This window comes from Phytophthora sojae, assembly GCF_000149755.1.
Source record: "Phytophthora sojae unplaced genomic scaffold PHYSOscaffold_4, whole genome shotgun sequence".
Classification (NCBI taxonomy): domain Eukaryota; phylum Oomycota; class Peronosporomycetes; order Peronosporales; family Peronosporaceae; genus Phytophthora; species Phytophthora sojae.
Window position 1 is genome coordinate 1,473,745 of NW_009258118.1, and position 11,804 is coordinate 1,485,548.

General features: G+C 56.1%; 5 protein-coding genes across 5 annotated transcripts; 3 read left to right on the top strand and 2 right to left on the bottom strand.

Moving 5' to 3' along the window:
* Positions 1-2,138: 2,138 nt before the first annotated feature.
* On the top strand, positions 2,139-3,113 carry PHYSODRAFT_503702 (hypothetical protein; the record flags this gene model as incomplete). Its single annotated transcript, XM_009527648.1, has 4 exons — positions 2,139-2,465; positions 2,541-2,582; positions 2,646-2,820; positions 2,893-3,113. Coding segments are annotated over 4 exons (765 nt in total), but the record flags the coding sequence as incomplete, so codon positions are not given.
* A 567-nt stretch (positions 3,114-3,680) lies between these two features.
* On the top strand, positions 3,681-4,376 carry PHYSODRAFT_501770 (hypothetical protein; the record flags this gene model as incomplete). The annotated part of the gene is made up of 2 exons (XM_009527649.1): positions 3,681-4,060; positions 4,181-4,376. The coding sequence occupies 2 exons, from the start codon at positions 3,681-3,683 to the stop codon at positions 4,374-4,376; spliced, it is 576 nt and encodes a 191-aa protein (XP_009525944.1).
* A 334-nt stretch (positions 4,377-4,710) lies between these two features.
* On the bottom strand, positions 4,711-5,337 carry PHYSODRAFT_330939 (hypothetical protein; the record flags this gene model as incomplete). The annotated part of the gene is made up of 1 exon (XM_009527650.1): positions 4,711-5,337. The coding sequence occupies one exon, from the start codon at positions 5,335-5,337 to the stop codon at positions 4,711-4,713; it is 627 nt and encodes a 208-aa protein (XP_009525945.1).
* Positions 5,338-8,318: 2,981 nt separating this feature from the next.
* PHYSODRAFT_360394 (hypothetical protein) lies at positions 8,319-8,961 on the top strand (the record flags this gene model as incomplete). Its single annotated transcript, XM_009527651.1, has 1 exon — positions 8,319-8,961. Exon 1 carries the CDS (start codon positions 8,323-8,325, stop codon positions 8,959-8,961), a length of 639 nt encoding a protein of 212 aa, XP_009525946.1. The 5' UTR covers positions 8,319-8,322.
* A 625-nt stretch (positions 8,962-9,586) lies between these two features.
* Positions 9,587-11,691, bottom strand: PHYSODRAFT_314481 (hypothetical protein; the record flags this gene model as incomplete). The annotated part of the gene is made up of 6 exons (XM_009527652.1): positions 9,587-10,012; positions 10,100-10,240; positions 10,322-10,723; positions 10,799-10,922; positions 11,003-11,319; positions 11,641-11,691. 6 exons carry the CDS (start codon positions 11,689-11,691, stop codon positions 9,587-9,589), a joined length of 1,461 nt encoding a protein of 486 aa, XP_009525947.1.
* Between the last annotated feature and the right edge of the window lie 113 nt (positions 11,692-11,804).

Genomic DNA, 11,804 nt, shown 5'->3' on the forward strand with positions numbered 1-11,804 from the left:
TCTGCACTTGACACGGCCGCTGAACAAGCTCCAGATCTTCTGCAGGATCTCGTCGAACGATCCGCCATTGACAACGACGTCGTCGAGAGTGTCGGCCGACGTATCGCGTTGGGCGATGGTCGCCTTCACGATTGGCTGCAATAGCAACTGGTACCGATGACTTGGAGCTGCTTGGTCTGCTTCTGTTGTTGCTTCGTGCATGCTCTCAGGCCGGGGCAGCGACGTGACCACTCGCGATGTAGCTGGTGCTGCTGGAGGTGCCGCCAACAGACCAACGGATCGTGCAGGAGAAGCAGTAGCGGGTGCTGCCGGTGCTCGTGTCGCTGGAAGCTGCTGCGGCCGAAGCGCTGCTGGGGTCGCTTGTAGTGGTCGTGTTCCTTGACCACTGGCGTCTGTTTGCGATGGAGATGCGCGTGGAGCCACTGTGGGCTGCGAGGTCGACGGAGAGCTGCCTGGCGTCGGGGTGCGGCTTCGCAATGGGTACGGCGAGACACGCGTAAGAATGGCCTGGCGTGGCGACCTCCGTGGCGTGGCCACCATGATGCAATTCCAGAACTGCAAAGCTGCAGCTTCCGGCTCCCAAAGGAAAGCCTCTTATCACGCATATATTTCATTCCTTATGTTAGGTTGGGCGATTGGCAGGTCGGTTTCGCTGGATCGATTCAACCAATCGCTCTCGGAAATTTTGAATCGAACGCACAATACATATATTAATACACTTTTCAAAGTTGCTGTCTGTCAAAGTCAAAGTTTGTCAAGCAGGGAAGTAGTATAGCTAACACCCCCTACGACCATTCTTTTTGTAGACTTCAGATCGATTTTTCAAGGCACGCGTACAAGAAAACTGCAAGTGTTCTGGAATCACCAGTATTTTGTTATCGTTAGCAGTAACCCCCAGCAACGCAAAATTTGTTCGTCCTAGAATGTAGCATGAATCACGACAACGAGGGGGGAGTCAAGGTACCTCGAATGGGAGGTCGGCTCTCGCAACATTACCTGCCGCATAGGGCTCTAACGAGAAACGCTGGCTCTGTAACGTAGACAGCGTTACAACCAAAATGGCAAAATGGCAAAATGGTGCTCTTCCAGCACTACACATACATTATCGCCATCGACGACGGGATCCGATAGTCGAGGTTGAAGTGAGCGCGAACACGGCGAACGATAGTCAGGCCCGCCCATTTCTGCCCGAAAAATCTCCAAGCGACCCTGAACTTGCAGTGGGCGATGCTCCGGAGCACTCGTGCGCTCGTGAGCTGGCCCCATTGCCGGTTATGATTGGGCACGTGCGACTAGATGGGAAGATTCCTCTTGCTGCTGCTGCAACGCCTGCGCGATCTCAAACGACGACGCCACTTTCGGTCGAGCCGCTCTGGGCAGTTAGAAGTAGTTAGTTGGTTAGTAGCTCCGCGTTCACAACGCAACCCAATCTCCACGATGCAGCAGCGACTTGGATTGCAATCTGCCGTCGCTCTGCTGGCCTGGGCAGCTCTCGTACTGGTGACAACCACCAACGCGCAAACACTGCGCAGGCCTTTGTCGCCGGCGGATGAAGCAGTCATCCCGGAAGTCGACGAGACGGTGTCGCTGGCGCAGCGCGAGGTCTTCGGCATTACCCTCGCAGCGCTGGTCATCTTCGTCGCAGCCGGGGGAGGCACTGGCGGTGGAGGCGTGCTGGACCCCATTTACATCTTGGTGTGCGGTCTCAGCGCCAAGGTGCGACCAGCAAGCACACGGTGGTGGACGTCGGCCGATCTGTAAACTGACTCGGATTGACGTGGCATCTCTTATCTTGCAGACAGCTATCCCCCTTTCCAGCATCACGATCCTTGGAGGAGGTACGTCTCACTAGAAGTTAGCGTCAAGATACTGTGATCAATACGACTAAAGCTGTTTCCTGTGTCCGCAGCATTCGGCAACTTTTTCCTGAACTTGCGCCGCACGCGTGACGACTCGACCACTCCGCTCATCGACTGGGATGTCATCCTTGTGATGCAGCCGCTTCTCTTGTGTACGCTTAGTCGCCCCTTTTTCAAAGACTTCCTCCGTCAGCGGCGTGAGTTTGGTTCTGACGACAACTTGCTCTTTGGTGGTGTGCTTTAGTGGGGGCAACATGCGGGACGTACCTCAACACCGTTCTGCCAACCTGGCTTCTGTGCGTGCTGTTGGTCATCGTACTGAGTCTGACAGGCACGCGGACTCTGCAGAAAGCCATCAGCGCTCGCCGAAAAGAGCGCTGGCAGTGCTGCGTTTCACCCGAAGCTACAGCTCTTCTGGGGATCGACTCGTCCGAGAAAGTTTCTTCGACACCCGAGAAGAAACCGCAAGCGGACGTACCATGGCGGAAGCTTGCCACACTTTCAAGTCTCTTCGTCGTCATCGCTGGTATGAGAATCCTCCGCGGAGGAAAGGACTTTGACAGTCCCCTAGGCATTGACTCGTCGTCAGCGCTGTACCCGATGCTCGTGGCAATGCCCTACGTCTTCCTGGTTGGGATCAGCTACTTTTCGCTGAAAAACTTGGGCGCTACCTACGAGAAGCAGCAAACTCCCGGATACGAGCTCGAAGCGCACGAAATCAAGGTACGAGCAACGAGTATCGCTTGGTTGTTGGTTATGGAGTCTAACTTCGTGAAACTTTTGCAGTGGACACCATTGTCTATTCGGTTCTTCCCCTTTTTCTCACTTGCGGCTGGAGCGGTCTCTGGTATGTTTGGTATCGGAGGAGGCATCATTAACGGGCCGCTGCTGCTCGAGGTGGGCATCGATGCCTCGGCCGCTTCGGCCATGACCGCAACAACCGTGCTCTTTTCCAGCGGGAGTAAGTTCTACACGTATGAGACTGAGTGCGTCTGCTGTATTGCTGACTGTTGTTATGTATATTTTTCAACAGTGTCGGCTTTCAATTACACGGTAATGGGGAAGACGGACATCCATCTAGCGCAGGTTCTGCTGCCCATGGGCTTCCTCATGACCTACATCGGCCAGCTGTGTCTGCTCAAGGTCGTGCGCCGCTTTCAATGCCCCAGCCTAATTATCTTCTCGATGGCCGTCATTGTGCTCATCAGTGCTATCGCCATGAGTATCGAGAGTGTCCGTGCCGTGCTAGCCTGAACAAGCGGAGCTCCGAGTATTTACTTTTTCTTATAAAGCAATTAGCATTTTCACCTCGACCGTCGCGAGTAAGCAACCGATCCTGTTCATCTAGTGTCGTGACGCTACGCTACGCTTCCCGCGACGATCCCTGTGAGAAGCCAATCGCCTGATAATAATACCGGCGTGGTCACCTTGCGCAACCAAAGCCGACGCTAATAGATCCTGCGTCACATGCAGCCCGCCAAAGCGTACTGTCTTCGCGTGCGGGACGCAAGCGTCTCTCGAGGATGGACCACCACATCGTCGACCAATGCACAGAGTTGAAATGCACACGTTTCGAGCTTTAGTCTCAGCTGTCGGTACACCACGTTGAAGTGCATCTTTTGAAGCATCTTTCGAAGGTATCTAATAGGCATGACGACCATGCAAGGTGTGTGCAACGAATAGGTAGCGGTCTAGTTGCCGCAAGTTCAGTAGCTGTCACTCCTCGGCACATTTGCACTCCGTCCACCCTCATTTTCGATCTAGGATTGGCTTGCTCACGTAATTCATCGCCCTACTCGCAGCCGCAACACGTTCCAGACCATGCCACCCGTGCTCTCGTCCGATACCGTTCTTTACAACGACGAAGCTACCGACATTGAGCGCTTCCGTGCTCGTCATCGCCGGCTGTGCCGCGACTACCAAGAAAACTCGGCGCAAACCTCTAAACGAGTCGAGAGTGTGGACGAAGACGATGGCCGCAAACGCAAAATCCCCGCCAAGTGGCGTGCGAAGCAGTGCCAGACCTGGAACCAGCACGAAGACGGCTACTGGCCCGAGTCGGCCGGCACCGAGATGCACCTCGGTTTCAACGCCTTCGACTTCTCGGCGTCGCCCGAGGCCTTCAACGACGAGCCAGAGGACCCGATCGAGATCATCGACCTGCGGTACGACACCTTCTGTGAAGAAGATGACCTGGTGCTGTCAGTTGACAGTGATATCCCGTCGTACAAGACCATCCTGGATCACCACTACGAGACCATACCCGAGGAGCCCAAGCCTGCGATTGAAGCTAAAGGCTCGTCATCTATAAAGGAGCTGAGCATGGCCGATGTGGCGAAGCAAGTGACATCCATGGGCTTCAGCAGTGACAGCCTTTGGGGGTGGAAACTCCCTGGCCTTCGGCAGTCCACGCAACAGCTCCCGTCTTTAAATCGAGACGGTGTGTGGGGCGGCCCAATTCACCACGTTACGCACAGCACGCCAGAACGAGCTCTTTACTATCGCTACTATGCGTGAGGTGTTGTGCATGCTAATGTTTAGATATCCTGTGCCGTACCACACTTTTTTGTAGTAGTAATGAAGATACCAACATGGGCTAGAATTTGCAGTAGCTGGCTGAGAGAGCAGGATCCGTAGAATTCAACGAGCATCTTCTAACAAACAAACCACAACCTTGTAGCTGAAGGGGCAGCACCGATTGGCTTGCCACCCACAAAGGTGTCGGTGACAACACATTCGCTTTCAAAGTTTCCTTTAGGTAAAATTTACGCTTTTGGTTTATGGTACATCTGTGAACATGAAGCTAAGGTACAATCACGTGGCTTGCTGCATGCAGTCCACGCACTCCTTACTACGCAAAGAACTGCGGCTGACCGTGAAGACACTGGCGCTGGTCGTCGTGCGGGGCATACGGCATCTGCACGGGCGGCCGCCACATGCCCAGGCACGGCGAGCTCTGCTCCCATAGGCTGGCCGTGTTGAAGCCCATGGCCGACACCTGCTGGGCCACGTGGGCCATGTGCTGGCGCCGCTGCTCCTCTTCCTCCTCCCGCTGTTGTTGTTGTAGTTGTTGCTGTAGCCGTTGCGCCTGCTGCTCTGCGGCGGCAGCTTCAACCTGCCGGGGCTCATCGTGGAAGAAGGCCTCGGGCGACGCCGAGAAGTCGAAGGCGTTGAAGCCCCCGTGAAGCTCAGCGTCGTCGACGTCTTCGAAAGGCCCGCGGTGCGCAGACTGGTGGTGGGGAATATGGTGATGGTGATGGTGATGGTGATGGTGCTGCTGCTGTTGCTGCTGCTGCTGGCGCCACTTGGCCGAGACTTTGCGTCTGCGGCCGCCGTCCTCGTCCAGCGCCTCCACCCTGGAGGCTGCGCTGCCCACCGCCCCCGGCTGGTCGCGGTGCAGGCGGCGGTGGCGCGCGCGGAAGCGCTCGATCTCGGCGGCCTCCTCGTCGAACTTGGGCCCGCCGGCCGCAGGCGGCATGAACTGGAACATGCGACGCAGGCTTGCGCGGCACCGATTCGATTGTGGCGTGTTGCTCCGGCGATAAGAAGCGCTTGGCTGAACTTTCGTGACAGAGCCGTTTTTCAGCCAATCACGACTCGGCAAATCGAAACGTCACGTCTGTCGCGATTTTGTTTTTTGCAGGGCAAGTTGCCTTTTTGAGCACGAGCACATTGCAGTCTCACTTAGGATACTGCACAGTCTGCCCGGTGCCGGCGGTGCGCAGATAAATAGACAGACAGGAGCGACTTGGTCGCGCGCGTGCACGGCACTGACCCGATGGGCGGACGGACACGCGCTGCATTGCCTTTGACAGCGATTCCATGTCGTCGTGCACGGCCTATTCGTAATGCCAACGGAGAAACCAGCCTAAAGCGCAGTGGATTCTTGCGACCGCGGCTGCAGCTATTGTGATCGGCTCCGAGTGGCACACGCGCCGCGCTGCGGTGGTGACTCGGAGACCTGTTCGGCGGCGATTGGCCTGAGCCGTCGAAGCCCGGATCGTTCATAGAAAATGCCCGGCCTAGCCTGCCGTCCAAAGGATGCTTCATCCTGCAAAAACTCGCAGCTGGGATCGTTGTTGCCGGTGGAGGGAGGCGGTCTAAAAAAAAGTATCCTGGCTTGCAACAAGATCTGGGGTCTTAGGATCTAACTCTTAGGTTAGATTCCGCTTTGCGCTGCAGGTCATGTCCGCGCCGAGGCCATAGGCCTTGGCCGGCCTGTAGCCTTCGGGTCTCCGGGGTTGCACCGAAATCGCAACGCTGAACTGCCACAGTGCCCACCGTTCAATCAGCAGCAAACGGCATTTGCTGTCCATTCTTCTTTCGCTTCGTCGATCTTGAATTGGGTGTCTGCAATACTCCCTACAGCAGCAAGCACAGCAGGCCACTGCTATAGGCTCGGCCCTAAGGCTCAGGGTCTGAGCCAATAATTTGTTGCGGTATCTATCTGGTCGGACCTCGCAGCCCCAAAAAGAAGACGCTGGGCCGGGGGAACCGGTGTCCGGCTCGCCACCGCGCTTCCACATGCGGCGATCTTACAGCATTGAACCGGGCGCCACTTACTTATTTTTTACGCTTGAGGTGAGTGAGCTCGGCTGCAACATGAAACCGAGCGGAGCTCCTGGCGATCTGTTACATGCTGTATCGTACTAATCATTGCCTTATGGTAATCATTTGTTTCATCCAATCACCGATCCCCGTCACAGTCTTCTCCAAATACAGTACATGTACATGTAATTGTGCGGCTTGCCAAATATCCCTTAAGGCGGCACTTAATACACAATAATGGTCTGGTGTGAGTTCGCTTAGGCAGTTTTCGAGCTCAAACGCGTTATTTCTTGGATAGAACCAGTAATTTCACGTGGACGCGTGTACACTGTAATTGCTGCTTGTATACAACACGTAGTATGCAATCTGGACTTCTAGAACAACGCCGTCTATAGACGGCGTTGTGGCTGAGTCCAGATGTTCACTGTGAACATCTGGACTTCTAGAACAAATTGTCTATAGACGGCGTTGTGGCTGAGTACCGATCACTGTGAACATACTACGTGTTGTATACAAGCAGCAATTACAGTGTACACGCGTCCACGTGAAATTACTGGTTCTATCCAAGAAATAACGCGTTTGAGCTCGAAAACTGCCTAAGCGAACTCACACCAGACCATTATTGTGTATTAAGTGCCGCCTTAAGGGATATTTGGCAAGCCGCACAATTACATGTACATGTACTGTATTTGGAGAAGACTGTGACGGGGATCGGTGATTGGATGAAACAAATGATTACCATAAGGCAATGATTAGTACGATACAGCATGTAACAGATCGCCAGGAGCTCCGCTCGGTTTCATGTTGCAGCCGAGCTCACTCACCTCAAGCGTAAAAAATAAGTAAGTGGCGCCCGGTTCAATGCTGTAAGATCGCCGCATGTGGAAGCGCGGTGGCGAGCCGGACACCGGTTCCCCCGGCCCAGCGTCTTCTTTTTGGGGCTGCGAGGTCCGACCAGATAGATACCGCAACAAATTATTGGCTCAGACCCTGAGCCTTAGGGCCGAGCCTATAGCAGTGGCCTGCTGTGCTTGCTGCTGTAGGGAGTATTGCAGACACCCAATTCAAGATCGACGAAGCGAAAGAAGAATGGACAGCAAATGCCGTTTGCTGCTGATTGAACGGTGGGCACTGTGGCAGTTCAGCGTTGCGATTTCGGTGCAACCCCGGAGACCCGAAGGCTACAGGCCGGCCAAGGCCTATGGCCTCGGCGCGGACATGACCTGCAGCGCAAAGCGGAATCTAACCTAAGAGTTAGATCCTAAGACCCCAGATCTTGTTGCAAGCCAGGATACTTTTTTTTAGACCGCCTCCCTCCACCGGCAACAACGATCCCAGCTGCGAGTTTTTGCAGGATGAAGCATCCTTTGGACGGCAGGCTAGGCCGGGCATTTTCTATGAACGATCCGGGCTTCGACGGCTCAGGCCAATCGCCGCCGAACAGGTCTCCGAGTCACCACCGCAGCGCGGCGCGTGTGCCACTCGGAGCCGATCACAATAGCTGCAGCCGCGGTCGCAAGAATCCACTGCGCTTTAGGCTGGTTTCTCCGTTGGCATTACGAATAGGCCGTGCACGACGACATGGAATCGCTGTCAAAGGCAATGCAGCGCGTGTCCGTCCGCCCATCGGGTCAGTGCCGTGCACGCGCGCGACCAAGTCGCTCCTGTCTGTCTATTTATCTGCGCACCGCCGGCACCGGGCAGACTGTGCAGTATCCTAAGTGAGACTGCAATGTGCTCGTGCTCAAAAAGGCAACTTGCCCTGCAAAAAACAAAATCGCGACAGACGTGACGTTTCGATTTGCCGAGTCGTGATTGGCTGAAAAACGGCTCTGTCACGAAAGTTCAGCCAAGCGCTTCTTATCGCCGGAGCAACACGCCACAATCGAATCGGTGCCGCGCAAGCCTGCGTCGCATGTTCCAGTTCATGCCGCCTGCGGCCGGCGGGCCCAAGTTCGACGAGGAGGCCGCCGAGATCGAGCGCTTCCGCGCGCGCCACCGCCGCCTGCACCGCGACCAGCCGGGGGCGGTGGGCAGCGCAGCCTCCAGGGTGGAGGCGCTGGACGAGGACGGCGGCCGCAGACGCAAAGTCTCGGCCAAGTGGCGCCAGCAGCAGCAGCAACAGCAGCAGCACCATCACCATCACCATCACCATCACCATATTCCCCACCACCAGTCTGCGCACCGCGGGCCTTTCGAAGACGTCGACGACGCTGAGCTTCACGGGGGCTTCAACGCCTTCGACTTCTCGGCGTCGCCCGAGGCCTTCTTCCACGATGAGCCCCGGCAGGTTGAAGCTGCCGCCGCAGAGCAGCAGGCGCAACGGCTACAGCAACAACTACAACAACAACAGCGGGAGGAGGAAGAGGAGCAGCGGCGCCAGCACATGGCCCACGTGGCCCAGCAGGTGTCGGCCATGGGCTTCAACACGGCCAGCCTATGGGAGCAGAGCTCGCCGTGCCTGGGCATGTGGCGGCCGCCCGTGCAGATGCCGTATGCCCCGCACGACGACCAGCGCCAGTGTCTTCACGGTCAGCCGCAGTTCTTTGCGTAGTAAGGAGTGCGTGGACTGCATGCAGCAAGCCACGTGATTGTACCTTAGCTTCATGTTCACAGATGTACCATAAACCAAAATTGAAATTCAATGAAGTAAACAAGTCTACCTACCTAAGGCGCGTTCTTAAGTTCCCCGGAGCTGGGATGCCCCTCGTCCGTCAAACTTGATAATTGTAAGCATTTTTTAAGCCCCTAACTCTCGGGAACTACCGCGAACTACGGTGAAAGAAGAACATGGTCAGATAGCCCTTTCGAAACGTAACAAAGTGGTGCACACTTGGCGCGCATTAGTGAAGAAATGAAGTACTTGCAGTAGCTAGGGCGAAAGTCCCACGTCCCGACCACGCGAAAATGATGCGGGACCGGGACAAAACGAGCTCGGAAATAAACCTAGCCCGCTTTCTGAAAGCCAATCAAATCCATCTATTTCGTCCCGGGACTTGGGACCGGGAACTGAAGGACGGCCCTAAGCTACGTCCATACGGCAGTAGGATTCTTGGTGCCAATGATGCGACTCAGTTCTTGCTCTTGATGCGAACACTCGCGTGGGCTCAATGCCAGGGAACAACACAAAACTTCAATCATAATCACTATCTTGGTATTCAACATGCTATGTCTCTAGGTTACGAGTGGAGCGGTGGAAGGTTAAACGATGCGTGACCAGGGATGACTTCCATGTTGGTTCCCAGGCGGTGCGCCTGGATGAACCCGGTCGACCCGGAGCCCTCGAGCGAGCTGAACGTGACCTCGCCCCCGAAGTAACGAGCAAATAGCCTTGCCATGGGCAGCCCATAGCCACCTCCGCTGAAGTGTTGCCTGTAGCTGTGGTAGTTATTCGAGTCGATGGGCGGGCATGGTCGACTTGTGGTGTAGTCATAGTGCCACAGCTTATTCCAGCGGCTGCGAGGTACACCGCCGCCTTCATCGCTCACTTTGATAGTCAGGTCTTCACTCCCCACGCAGATCACGATCTCTACAGGTGGGAGTCCCTTTTCAAGCTTGTACTTGCTGACGTCAGGGAAGATCTTAACGCCAGATACATCGTTCACCTACAACGTTCACCAACACAGAGAACATGAGTATCCATCACACGAGTGACATGGTTGTAGCCAACGAAAATGTGTAGCAGCACGCACCGATGGAAGGAAGAACCCCAAAGACGGGCTGTCCGGGTTCATCACTTGCTTGAAATGGTTCACCGCACCAGGCGCTTTATGCGTCAGTTTCTTGTGGTGCTCCACGGTTGCACGCATCGCGTTCTTCACAAGTTCGAAGACCTATAAACAACGGGTCACCGCAAGCTGGTTAGACGAGAGGCCCAGTCATCGGAGCGGCCGCGGTGGGCTATTGTATCGTACCATGTGATGTAAGTGCGAGCGCACATACATCAGCGGCGTACTGGCACTCGCTGTTGCGTGGATCTCGACCGGCGGTGCTTCGCCGCAGTACTGGACGCACAGTTGCGTGGCACGGTCGCACGCCTCGCGCACGATCTCCTCGACGTTCACAAGGTGCACCCGTCCTCCGGGGCTCTCGAGCGACTCGACATGCTGGCCAATGAGCATGCGGATCCCGATGCGACCCAGGAAGAACTTGTTCAGCCGGTCCTTGATATCTTCCTGCGCACTCTGCATTTGCAGCGCGCTGTGTCCGAGGTCCGTGGCCTTGAGCTGCTGCAGTCCGTAGCAAATGAGCGGCACGAGGTTGGAGCCCCTCGCTTTGGCTTGGCGCAGCGTCTCCGTGAACTGCCGGTCCTCCGCCTGCTCACGGCAAAAGCGCACCCCAGTTAGAAATCTTAACGCCCTCCTCTACTACAGTAGTAAACGACTCCTTACAATGGTGCTCGGTGGCTTGGTCGTGTTGATCCAGTTCAGCTCACGTCTGTACACGTCGATGGCATCGCGGATGGACGTCGTGTCGCTTAGCCCCAGCGGCAACTCCGACAGCTCCACAATGGCACTGCATAGAAACAACAGCAAGCACTCTCGAGTTAGCATCACCTCGTAGCCGGGTGCAGCAGCAGCAGGGTCGGGACGCACCGCGCGAACCGCGACTGCAGCTCCTTGTGCAGGAACTTGGCTGAGACGATACGCAGCTTGGCGCCGCCGTCCGCGAACGTGCGCATCTGCTGCAGCGACAGCGGCGTGGGCTCCATGTCGGCGATCTCGCGCACTTGGTCCATGGGAATGGGCGTCTCGTGCCTGCAGAGGGGGTTACCACCGAAATAGGTCAGAAAATGGACTGCTGTGTGTGTGTGGGGGGGGGTGCAGCACAGTACGCACAGCTCGGGGGCGAAGCGGTGGATCTGGATGCAGCGGGCACTTTGGGCGTGGCGCGCGCGGCCCAGCGCCGCCGCCTGGAGACGCGCGGAGCTGCCGCCGCGGCACCGAAGCAGGTCCATGGGGGATTCCGTTTTGTCGGTGGCGTTAAAACTGCCGATGTGGAAGATGCCACAACGAGGTTCAGTTGTGGCATCTTCCACATCGGGAAATCAGCCACAAAGAACGTGGGCGCGGGATCGACCACAGGAGCGTTCTTATCGGTAAGCGCCCCACGGGGCAATTCCTCCAAGGGGGAATAATATAACAAGCTAAAAAACAGGGGCCTCATTGGTGGAAAAGCCACAAGAACATGCTCAATGGACGACCATTTTGGGCCGACACGCGGGTTTACTTACTGTACAGCACAGCACAGCATGGGTTCTCGTTGCTACAGGTGCTGCCTCCATTCAGGCTTGGCCAGGGCAATTGGGGCCCTCAACGGCTTTGGCACCGACGCTGCTGCCGAGATTGGTCGTCTTGGCCTAGTAGACACGCGGGCATCGACCGCCGAAACGCAAGC